Source organism: Phyllostomus discolor, chromosome 7, assembly GCF_004126475.2.
Source record: "Phyllostomus discolor isolate MPI-MPIP mPhyDis1 chromosome 7, mPhyDis1.pri.v3, whole genome shotgun sequence".
Taxonomy (NCBI): Eukaryota; Metazoa; Chordata; class Mammalia; order Chiroptera; family Phyllostomidae; genus Phyllostomus; species Phyllostomus discolor.
The window spans coordinates 24,234,384-24,247,009 of NC_040909.2; the positions used below are offsets into that span (position 1 = coordinate 24,234,384).

Here is a 12,626-nt window from a genome sequence, read left to right on the forward strand (position 1 = left end):
CCAGCTTAAGAGTCCCATGTTGGCAGTGACTGAGCTTCAGGCGACAGCATGTGTGGGAGGAAATCGATGACTAGCGTCCTCCCAGCGCCTGTTCTGTGCACCAGACACTCTGCACAAAACCGCCTCATGGAACAGTCACCACACGTGTGAGACTTGGACAGAGAGACACACTGGAGGTCCAGGAGGTGAAAGGACTGGTCTAAAGCGCACAGAACCAGGAAGGAACGGGGCCGAGGTTCAAACCCATCGCTCACTCCAGAGCTTATTTCTAGTTTTACCACTCCCTAAATATAGGGAGTTGTAAGTTCCACCCATTTCTTGGTGAGTCCTAAATGCTAATAGTATTTTTATCCTGCTTTCTAGAACACTATGATATTCTCTATGCTACTTCACATTTAATTCTTTTTGACGAAACAATTTTTCCTGTTAAGAATGGCAAACACTTTCAGGGCTTTGACAAACACTCGGTTTTGTCCACTGTCACAGATGGGGTTAAAGGGTATTTATTTTTGAGAGATTTATCTCAACTCATTTCAAACAACAATTACAACAATACAGAAATTGTTGTTAATGTAAAACTCTCCAACTCCAATGTAATGGAGGTATAGAAATGAAGGTATACTTTAACAACTGATTCTGAAGAAATCTGTAATTCCTCAAAAAGTCAATAATTAAGAGAAAATACTTTATAACTCAAATTGTATCTACGGTAAAAGGAGGGAGGAGAGGGAAAAGGGGAAGTTCTCATGAAATCAGGCCAGTGAACAGGAAGGAAAGCTTACCTTAAACTATACCCATTCCTGCAAGCCATTACAGAAAATAACCTGGGGACAAGTGGTCTTTACTGGCTATCAAAAATCATTCTGTACTTTAAATCTGAAATATATTTCAGATAAATATATATATTCATTTATGTATATATAAATATATTTTTATATAAATATATTTATTTATAAATATATATGTTTATATATAAACTTATATATATATAAATACTCATAATACTCCCTGAAGCAAGTTGGTTGTACCCACTGAATTTACAGGGAAAGGTATAAAAAGGTGAAGAGAATGGATAATCCAAGTCACTTTCTGACTTTAATGAAAACAAATATAGGTCATTCTATTTTGTATACCCCATGTTTAAGACTTTTTAAAGCAACTTGTTATTTTTCCATTCATAAGCAATAAAAATGAACTCCCACTTTAGAAAAAACATGTGCAGTCCAAGAGTCTTCAGAGTTTGATGCCCACCAACAGGGAAATGGTTAGGTAAATTATGGTACATCAACTCAGTGAACTGCAATGTGGCTAGTAAAATGATACGATGTTAAGTGGAAAGACAAAAAGGATGCAAATTCTGCATTTTCTTTCATTCTAACTAATGTCAAATATTTACTTAAAAGAGAAAAGGCTGGAAGACAATATATATAATGACATTAGTTCTGTCATGGTGCTGGGACTAGGGTGATCTTTCCTTCTTTAAAAAAAAAAATTCTTTAGCCCTGGCTGATGTGGCTCAGTGGATGAGTGCCGGCCTGCAAACAGACTGGTCGCCGGTGCAATTCCCAGTCAGGGCACACGCCTGGTTTGCACGGGCCTGGTCCCCGGTTGGAGGTGTGGAAGAAGCAACTAATTGATCCCACATCGATGTTTCTCTCTCTCCCTCCCTCCCTTCCCCTCTCTCTAAAAAATAAATAAAATCACTTTTAAAAATTATTATATTCATGGTCATTGCATTTTTCAAATGAGATCTTTGTGTAAGAATTACAGAGTTATAGTATTGTCATCTAGATCAGCGATGTTCAATAGAAATATAATGCAAGCCACGTGTAATTTAAAATTTTCCACGAGTCACATCAAAGAATGAAAAGAAAGAGGTAAAATTAATGTGTTTAGTTAATTCAATATATCTAAAATAACATCATTTTTAAATGTGGTCAACAGAAAAAACTATTGATGAAATAGTTCACATTCTTTTTTCTAGCCACATTTTTCAAGCACTCAGAAGCCACCTGTGACTAGCAACTATCATATTGGAAAGTACAGCTCTATGGTTTGCATTCCTCACCCCCCCAAACATCACGGTATGCGTGAAAAGTGGAAGTCTGGAGACTTAAATTACACAGACATTCTCTCTGAATTGATGGTGTCACCTCGAGACCTGGACAACCCTTGCTTGCAGAGACAAGTAGCAATTTTATGAATGCGATGTGCTCGATGGGGCCCAAAGGAAAAGAACTGGTCACCTGATTACCTTGTGTAGTTCTCTTTGTATCCAGAAATATCGTCATTGGGAGATCGCAGTCTTCGCTGAGATGGGGCCTCCAGATGCCAATAGTTGATACGGTTTAGGAACATTTTGGCCAACTCCATTATTGTCTGCCTTTCTTTGGGTGGCAGGTGACTAAACTTGTACTGTACAAAGTTATTCACGCCCTTAAAAGGAAGAAAGGCAATTTATTCATGCAGCTTTGGAATCACACTAATTCTGAACACCCACACAGACAGCAGCATTGGTGGATTCTTAGCAAAGGAACAGACATTTCCCTAGTCACAAAAATCTCTTCCTTCTCCTTGTCAGAGAGCAGGAATGCCAAGAGGGCATCCGCTGTGCCTCAGATCACAGCAAATGAAAAGTGACAGGAGAGAGGGGCTGTGAGTTGCAATTCTGTGCCTGCTGCAGTCCTGATGGGTTAAAAAGAAAATCAAAATCGCAGACTGAAAAGGTCAAAGCCCCTTAAACAATAAAATATAACTACTTTGCAGAATAATTCTTGCTGTACTATCAACACAATAGCTCACATATAATGAGGCTCTTGGATAAATATGTTTTTACATTAGGAAAATTTTAATGAAAAGGCTACTAGTATACTTTCCATTGAACCTAAATTCCACTAGATTTTAAGCTCTTTACTGTCACTCTCAGTTTCAGCAAGCTTACCCCCCTAAAACAAATCCTATTCAAAATTATGAGCTTTGTCAAGAATCTGTGGATTAATTTAATCTGTCTACAGAACAGTCCCATTTAACCTAATGTCAAATTTTACACAACAATGAATTCTTATTTAATAGAGTTTGGAAACAAAATTTCTTCTACTGAAAACAGACTGATAAAAATACATTTATTTGTAAGGGCTCTGCTATCATGTCTTCTGGAATCATCCTCATCAAGAAATTCAGTCAACAGTACGAGATTTATTTGGCCAAACAATGACAGGCTAGAAAGTGATGCTGATGAAAGAGACTGACGACACCTAATAGAAAAAGTCTGCACATGTCAACAGATTCCCCGAGTAAATCGACTTCTTTCCAGGAATCATCATACAGCAGGAAGTCAATTTCTGGACTCGAAAATCTCATTTCTTTTTTGATTTGCTTGCTGGGCTTATCGTTTTTTCACATTGCTCCTGAACTCCCTCACATCAACAAGCTTTTTCAGACAATTCCAAGCAAACAGATAAAAGACTTCATTTTTAAACATGAACACCAAGAAAAAGCACATTTCACGTATTTGTACAAATTACATGTTCTACTTAATTTTTTCCTTCCCCAAATACACAGTGATTTCTGAGTATACAGCAACCCTAAAAGACAAAAGCTAGGTCATTTATTAAATTAAGTATTCACTTCTGAGCCAAAGGGCCCGGGACAATTTCTACAGACTAGAAGAAGCATCTCTCAGGCGGGGATGGAGGATAGAAAAAAAGATGTGAAAGGAAGATTAAAAGGTTTGTTCAGCCTTAAAGCAATTAAAAAAGGGGCGGGAGTGCTTCTCTTTTTTCTTTTTACCTGTTCAATACTAGGTTTTTCAAATGGGGGTTTCTTCTCCAAAGAGCCTTCAACCACAGGTTTTCCTCTTTGTAAAATAGACTTTCTCAAGAGCTGCAAAGAAATCATTTTTAAAAATCAATCAGAGCTTCTCTCTCTGTCCCTCTCCCTCTCCCTCCCTCTCCCTCCCTCTCTCTCTCTCTCTCTCTCTTTCTCTCACACACACACACACACACACACACACACACAGCCTTGAAGGAAAGTCACCATATTCTATTTATCCCAACTACATGTAAACAAAGCCTCAAATCATAAAACGGGTGGACTACCCGGTAACCCAAGTCTGCACACACCCACGACCACAGCTATGAGCAACTAGCACCTTTCACACTCTGGGCAGCCTGGGGCAGCAGGGGCCACCAGACACCTGTATCCTACGCACTGTCCCCTCTCCCCACTCTATTTCTGGCTTTCCACTGACTCAGGGGTCAGGTGTACACCGTGTAAACTTTGCACACACCCATCTAGAACACTGACGGTGTGCTAAACAACCCCCTGGAGGGTCTTGTTTAAGCCCCTGAAAAGCTGAGGTCCATTAGCACAAACGCAGTGGGAGGGTGGGGGGAACAGGGACTGTCTGTGGCAGCTGTATATCACAGTCATAATCCCAGGGCCCAAGCTCTTTGGAAGGAATTTTGCAGGGCTCTCAACTGGCAACTTTCACTGTTGCGGTCTTTTTTCATTTCCTCTCCGCCCACAGGATGCAGGCCAAGTGTTCTGGCATCTCAATACCCACAAAACAAAACGCTGCTCTAATCCCTGCCATTGGAATTCCAGGCCCTCGAAGAGCATCAGAGAGAAAAGGGAACAGAGAGCCTCTAATCAAGACCTAATTTGAAAATAAATTTAATATTAAAATTCTTTACCTTCCACCTTTGCTCGAACCTTCACACGTGGGCCGGTTATGATATGTTACCCTGCATTTACTGAAGTTACTTTTCCCCCCTCCTCTCTCAATGCACTGCCTTTTCAATACAAACGAAACAAGGCAACCATTCTCCCAGGAGTTAAGGAACATGGACAACCCCACAAGGCTGCAGGTCCCCAGGTGTCCCCACTGGGTATGTACTACAAGGGCCTCAGTGGTCTCTAGGGGTGCCATGTAAATTATCAGTGCCAGGCGCTGTTGATCTGGTTGCCGTATCACACCCATCTTTACAAGAGCAAATGTGCCATAAGCCATTGTGTGTGATTCTAAGGATACATAAAAATTGATCATAAAATTTAAATACAAATAATCCCGGTTGCCGTTTTTTCCCTCCAGTAAAAATAAGACCATTTGGGAACTTGGCCCATGGGGGGTTTCATTGTGGAGATAAACTGCTGGATTGGGGAGCTGTTGAATCTTATTTTCTACAAAAGAATAAAGCTGGGATAAGTGGGCGTATCAACAAATTTTAATAATAGCAGCAAGCATTTGCATCCTTACTTCTGCCAGACACTCTTTGTAGTTCTTTGTACATATTATCTAATAGTCAAAACAATCGGCTGATATAGGTGCTATTATTTTTTGTACTTTGCAGATAAGGAAACTGAGAGAGAAGGACTTGCCCAAGGTCCCATTTGATAAGTGATGCAGCTGGATTTAACCCCAGAGAGTTGGGCTCCGGGGCCACACTCACAGGAGCTGGGCTACACTGGGCATTAGCAAGCAGCTTTTCACTGAGTTTATTTTCAACATCTAAGACTTCAGTTTATTTTTAATGCTACTAAAATGCATACTACATTTTAATTTTTGAAACATATGGGACATAGGAGCTGCCTTTTAAAAGTTAAGGAAGGATGATTGAGAACGTTTTGGCCCAAAGAATGATTTGGGGGGGAGGGGAGAGGGAGAATGCTGAGTAGTTTGGATTTTGCTCCCCAAGCAAAAATATTGGCCCTGTTAAAGAAGAGAGAGGTAAGAGAGGGAGAGAGAGAACGTACTTCCAAGCAGAGCAGTGCTTTGCGGCCTGCTCGGTTGGTTACACACAGAATCAAGAGGAGGCTGACAGGATGGAAACCTTGACACCACCTTTGCTTCCAGCATGGTGGCAGGGGACTGCCAGGGAGCTAAGTTCCAAGACAAATAATAGCTGCAGTCATGCAAGCGTTGTTTTCCTTCAACTAAGATCTTTTTCCAAAGAAGCTCTAAACCATATGAACCTGCCAGGGCTCAATCTTGATGACTCAGGCCTCAGAGCCATGTCAACAAATTGTCACCTGGAGTAGCCCAGTGCCTGCTAATGGCTGTGGGGAATTCAGTTATTCATTCATATTTTCTCTCTCTCTCTCCTTCTTTTCTCTCTTTCTCCTCCCAATTAACCTCTTTGGAGTTAATACTTCCATGTGACCCCAAAATTTAAAAATATAATTCTCCACCCCTATCCCCTATTGACCTCCCAAAAACCCATTAGTTAAAAAGAGAAGGGAAAATGGTGTACCAAATAAATTCAAACAAACAAACAACCAAAAAAAAAAAAAAACTATAGGAACTGGGCACAGAATTTTCACCAAGATTCCTAGCTGCAAAAGCAAAAGAGGAAACTCAATGGAAAATGTATCTGAACTCATCACATAAAATGAAGCCCAGCATTCACTGGAAGCAGAAAACTTTCCCTAGCTATAAGCTCTGAGTGGAGTGTTTTGGGTTTTGTTTTTGTTTCTAAAAGATCCTTGTAAAGGTTACAAACTACAACACAGTAGTGTCTTCAATAACAGAGTGTTTGGTTTTGGGGTTTTTTTTAATTATTCCTTTTGTCAATCTTCTTTCTGAATCTGTTTCTGGCACCCTGGAGTGTTTCTATCCGGTCCCATTACCAGTTTCCCTCCCGCCTCTCTCAGTCCGGCTGCAATCAGCAGGTTGGGGGGACATATGTCTGTAAGAAGGGAAGGGACAGGATCCAAAGGAGCTGAGGTAGAGCCATGAAGACACAGCTACAGGGAGTGGTGCCACTAATCAGTGATTCGTGTCAACAAGATGCAGAGAAGAGAGGTCAGATGCCAGAGCAAATATGGAAATTCTTGATTGCTCCCTTTGAGGCCTAAGAGTCAAAGCCCTCGCACCTCCCTCTGACCCTGTCTCCTCCAAGCCGCCTCTCACTCACTAGGCTCCGCACACTGGCCTCCTTGCTATGCCCACGTCACATCAACCTCACTGATGCACAGCCCAGACACTTGTTCCTTCTGCTGCCTGGAAGGCTCTTCCCCCAACCCTGCTCAGGAATGGCTCCTATCACCCCATTTGCATTCCTGCTCAACTGTCATCTCTGAGAGGCCTCTCCTAACTGGGCTTCCTCACTACCATGGCCCCCCACCCGCTACCATCCCTGCCATTCTGATTCCACTTACCCTACTTTGTTTCTCTTCACAGCACTTATCACCACCTGCAAATATATTATTTACTTGTTGGTTGTCTGCCTCTTCTACCGAAATGGAAACTCCATGAGGGCAAAGACTTCCTTGCCCACTGATCTATCCCTCATGCCTACACGATGCCATGCGCAGAGCGGGAGTGCAGCACACGTTTGTCGGGAGGGTGAATGGATGGGGGATGGACAGAAATCCGTAAGCATGAGCAAACAAGGACACTGAACTTGGCATACAAGTATGAAGGCTCTCAAGGAGAGTCACGTGTTCAACATTTGGTATGTCACATAAAACGCATGCGTCAGCAAACCCTGAGGGGAAAATGTAGCAAGAGCTGAGAGCCTTCTCACCCATGACCTGGCGTACAGACACTGAGCACATTCGAACAATGAGAGAAAGAGGAACAGCCCTCCACGAGGTTAAAATCGCACCTTGAATAGGTAGAAATAAACTTGTTTGGTGTCTGCATCCTCTTCCTTGTGGACACAGGTAAAGAGATACTCCACATCCAACACTATTCCCAGGAGTCTGTTCATTTCTTCCTCCGATACGTTCTCCAAGTGGGAAACGTGAGCAGCTTAGGACAAAGATCACAGGAACACATGTGAGAAGTTAGTTGGAAACTGCAAACACTCTCAGCTTCAAAATGGAAGGTTCTCGCTCACAGACCTTCGAGGATACCAATCCATTAGGTTGCATGGCAAACAGGAAATTTCTGAACCCCTGTAAGATTTAAGTTTTCTCACAAAAGTGACTTGTAATTAAGAGACTGACACCTTGTTGAGTCTTTGCCTCGAAAACGAACCAGTGGCTAACCAGTCTAATACTGACATATAGTTAAACTCCAGAACTCGTTAGCACCAAGTCTGGTCATGACGGTGTTAAATTCTTATGTGTTTCCACATCAGCAAATGCTCCACCACATCAAGAGGGTTCTGTGGTCCTGGAGGTGGACCTGGGATTTGGAGGGACTTGAGGGGCATTAAAACCAAGTTCCCTGAAAGCTGAGTTCTAGATCCTGTGAACAGTTCAGTCGGCCAAGAATATCCTATCAGTGCAAAGACTAAATGAAGGCCCTTTCCCCCAGCCTTTCTGAACACACTGAACCTCACCCTCTCTGCAGTGAAGTTCCTACTGGAGCTTGAGACTGAACATCCTCCAGGATCAAGACCCCAGACCCACTTTTCCTGCCTCTGGCCTGCTGTCTTACTATAGTTACGTGACTTATCCACTGACCTTCTCTCCCATGTCCCTGTCCTCGCTTCTACCCAATCCAGCCCGGTTTTCAAGGTTATCTTTGTTAAGCCTCAAACAATCCCATAAAATAGATATCAGTAATTTTATTTGACAGCTGAGGAAACTGAGGCTCAGAGAGACTGAATGCTGTTTCACCCAAAGTCATTCAGCCAACCAGGAAGAACCAGGGCCTGAAAGGGAAGAATGTTTGACCCAAACTCTAAAGCACCCACAAACAAAGTTTTTATGATTAGCTGATTCACTTCAAGTCCTTCCCCGCTTGAAAAGGCCTCTCTAGGTGAGCCACCCAATGACCACCCGCTAGCCCACGAGCTCCTCTGGGCCAGGAGCAGGTCTCTCCTTTCTGGGTCCCCAGCACTTATCACCATGCTTGCTGCGGAGTGGACACGATCCTCTCAGGTGCTGCTCCTGCTCAGACCCTGAAGTGCTTGGGATGATCTTTAGAGAAGCACTAACATGTGTAGAAGAGTGGCAGGCTTTGCCTTGCCTTTCTAAAGGGAGATGGGACTGAGCGTTACTCAGGAATACCTGCAACCTGTCAGCATGGGTCAGTCTACTCCAGAAACCACAGTGCTCCTGACATTAAACCACAAAGTTCAGCCGGGAGCCTGGGACAGAAACTGCTGTGGGTGCCCTGCCCACATGCCTTCCCCTACCACTTCAGGGCACACATCCTGGCTGCCGACCTGTACTAAGCTCTGCCACACTCTTGCCCTGCAAGAGCAGCCTTCAACCAAAGACTAGAGAAATTAGAGCACAAATTCCCCTCCCTTGTGACTCAGGTGGAATAACTGTGAGGAAAGCATTCTACACTGGCTCCTACGTTCTCCCCCAGACTCAAGCACCAGCTGTCCCATCCCCAGTGGGAGCTGGCTTAATAATGCACCCTTTATTGACCTCCTGGTCGCACTTTTTCACTCCCAACCTTTACCCTGAAAAATACTACTCACACTCAAATCTTTGTCTGCAGTCTGCTTCTGAGGAAGTCCAAACTACGATAGCTGATCAAAAGAAATTTCAGAGAGGTAGGAGGATTAAATGGCGAGGGTGGACTTTCCAAATGTCCACGAAGAAACCAGATTAATGGGGTTAAAATTAGAGGGACAGAGGCCACCCAGCTGCAATTCCTATCTAATGCAGCAGAGCAGTGAAAAGGCAGAGTGATGGGCCCAAGGTCATAAGACACTGGCGATGAGCGTGCGTGTACACACAACTGCATGTGCATGCATGTGTGCCCCTAGAGAGCATTTTTAAATCATAAGTTAGAGGAAGGAATTTTAGGTGGTCTGTCTGCCTTAGATATTGCAGAGCAAATCTAAGGATGCATCTAAACTGTAAAATGCCAATACTGTATTCTTACATAATCAAATAGAAAGGGAATGATGGATTCAAGTGTTTCTAAGAACATAAATGACCTGCATCGTAGAAAAACTACAAATATGTATGTGTGTAAGCACAAAAATTAGTCTTCAAATCTATTATTTTACACTTGGCTCTCCATGCTACAGCTCCCTCACATTCTAAAAGAGGCCCGAAATTAGACTTCCTTTTAAGTAGTACATTTGCCAGGTCATTCTTTCCTGACAACTGAAACATTTCCCTTGAGGTCAGTCTGAAGCCTTTGGGAGATAAGCCTCATTCTGGAGACAATTAGGTCAAGATTTTTATGTCAGTTATGCACAGAAGTAATTCTATTTAAGACTATTTTTACCTAGCCATGTTTTCATTTCTTTCCAGTGATAAGCTGTGAAAAGAAGCAGTCTATAATGTAAGATAAATGTCTGCAGATGAAACACTCTGAGGTGCTAACATATAGTGTTAGCATATAACTCACAGAAGAACGTGCCATGATTTATTGTTAAAACCAGTGGCTCACTTTTTATTAACCCATAAAACACTCCACCCAAATGAATTCTTAATCAGAATTAGAAGGGGCTGTTCTGAAACCGGGGTGGAAAGTCCTATTTTCAGAAGGCCCTCCCCTTGCGGGAGCTCCATGGTTTCAAAACTAGTTCGGAAACATCTTCTCACATATTTTGAAGAGTAGATCAGATAAAAATTAAAAAGCTTAAGAGTGAGACCTGAGGAAGTTCGTTGCCCTCTGACTCTATTGAGGAGGGAATCTGTGATCTCTCCTCAAATCTGAGTGTAACCCAAAGCATGAAGGAATAAGGAGCTGGAGATGGAGGGAAATGTAAAGGAAGCTGCAAGTTTCCCAGAAGAGGCAGGGTGATGCTCTACTGGACTAATGAGGGCAACTTTTATAGCAGAGATGGGGTTCTCTTCCTCAGAGAATGAAGCAAAGGTAGGGCTCGGATGGGAGGGGGTAAACACAGGTATGGAAAGAGTTCGGCTTCCTAGAATGAATGAGGGGGTGAGGGAAGATCAGAGGAAAGGAGAGGGAGTGAACCACCTGCTTGAGAAGGAAAACAGAGGGTCTGGACAAGCTGCTATGAAAGAGAAGCTTCCCTGTCATAAGCAAGCGAGATAAGGACAGTTATGACTAACTGCAAATACTGAACACCCAGTCTCCTGGCTGCCATGTTCCCAGACGCTCCCACCAGGAGCTCCTTTTGACCAAGACTCCTTTTCGGTCTCTGAGCACCTAACTCTTTGCTTTTTCTCTCACCAAATCTGTATCACCAGCTAACCTCTCCTGAAGCTCAGGTCTCCACTACACTCCCCCTCACAGCCTTCCCATCCTAACGATGTCGAGTGTTCCACCATCACAACAAACTTGACTCTAGCAGTAAAAGCCTCATGGCCCTCCTCAAAATAGTGTCTTTCTCTTGCCAGACCCGTTTCTGCCCAGGAGCCCATCATTCATTCGATCATTGTCTTTTCCCTCCCACATATGGCCAGTCACCAGAGTCAGCTGAGCTTCCTAATTCTCTCGGACTCATCACCACTCCCACCTCTGGTCTCAAGCCTACAGCACCGACAGAATCCCCAGACTGTGTGTGCTCTCTGCTACCACTCCCCTTGGACAACTGTCTCTCCCAAATCCGAATGCTGCCCCTGACTCTGAGGCTGCTGACCAGAATGAGACAGGGCTTACTCAGGGGACCACAACCAATCCCAACTCGTGCCAACATCCAGAGGCACACCTCCCTCTAGCTGTAAAATTAAACTACTTATTGTACTGAAAATCAGCTCAGATTTAATTTTTAAAAAGTCACTCATTATTGAAAGAAACTCTTCTCTTAACCTTTTCCAAAGAAGCATTTTTGATGCAAAGAGGTTCCCTTCAGTTATCTGAAAGCATGTTTTTGTTTTCTTAAAAAGATATACCTCCTCTATTAGTTGCAAGTGTGGGGGTTTCGAAAAGGGGTCCCAGAATGTTCCACTTTGACATGAGAATTATTTTTGAGTTGAAGGCAATCAAGATCAAGAGGCTCGTGAGAAACTTTTATCTCTCCCTTAAAGAATTTAAATTAGGGGCCTCGCCCATAATAAGAGTTATCACCAGAAACAGCTTTTGGTTGACCAATCTCTATGGCAGAGCAAACTACTGATTACCAAACATCTGTCAGCATCCACAGTGACCTCCCTCCCCTCTGAAGCTCCAAAGCACCTTCCCTCGTCCTCGGCTCAGAATGTCACACAGGCCTCATCTCAACTTTCTGTCCTGGAATCTCCCGTGTGGTGGGAGGTCTCCGACTCTCCCATGTATGTGGGATTACCATGTGTACGTATGTAATTAAACCTGGTTCTTTTCTCTTGTTAATCCATCTCATTTCAATTAAATTATTAGACCAGCCAAAAGAGCCTGAGAAAGTCAAGTTCCTTCCTCTGCTACAGAAGTCTGGAAGCATTATTAAAAGTAAAAATAACAACAAAATGAAATAAAAATCTGTCAAGTACAGCGCACAAATCAGTAGTAGTTAAGCTGCCACAGAATTCATAACGCCAAATCATTATTTAAACCTTCGATATATGTTCTTTCCCTCCAATAAATTTTGTATCAATGTATCATATAGTGTGGGAGAACACACCTTTCCCCACCCATGCCAATAGTGGAGATCATTCTCAATAATTTAATCGATCATTCCAAAAAATTAACACAGGCCCCCCAGTGTTTTGATCAGCATTCACTGGCATGCCCCTGGAGTTGCTTTTCATGCTGCTGGTGATTTGTGTTTGTCCCTTTGCGCACTGCCTATTCATGTCCTCTGCCTGCTTTTTGAGGATGT

The 12,626-nt window shown here is 43.0% G+C and overlaps 1 protein-coding gene across 3 annotated transcripts in view; it reads right to left on the minus strand.

Annotated features, from left to right (window-relative positions):
• The window catches only part of KAT2B (lysine acetyltransferase 2B), a 94,186-nt gene that overhangs the window by 41,597 nt on the left and 39,963 nt on the right, over positions 1-12,626 (minus strand). For all 3 annotated transcript variants that reach the window (XM_036030596.1, XM_028518089.2, XM_036030597.1), the window contains exons 3-5: positions 7,608-7,753; positions 3,790-3,882; positions 2,255-2,436 (exon numbers count right to left, since the gene is read on the minus strand). In XM_036030596.1, the coding sequence (XP_035886489.1) occupies positions 2,255-2,436; positions 3,790-3,882; positions 7,608-7,753 (421 nt within the window). The remainder of the gene's footprint in view (positions 1-2,254; positions 2,437-3,789; positions 3,883-7,607; positions 7,754-12,626) is intronic.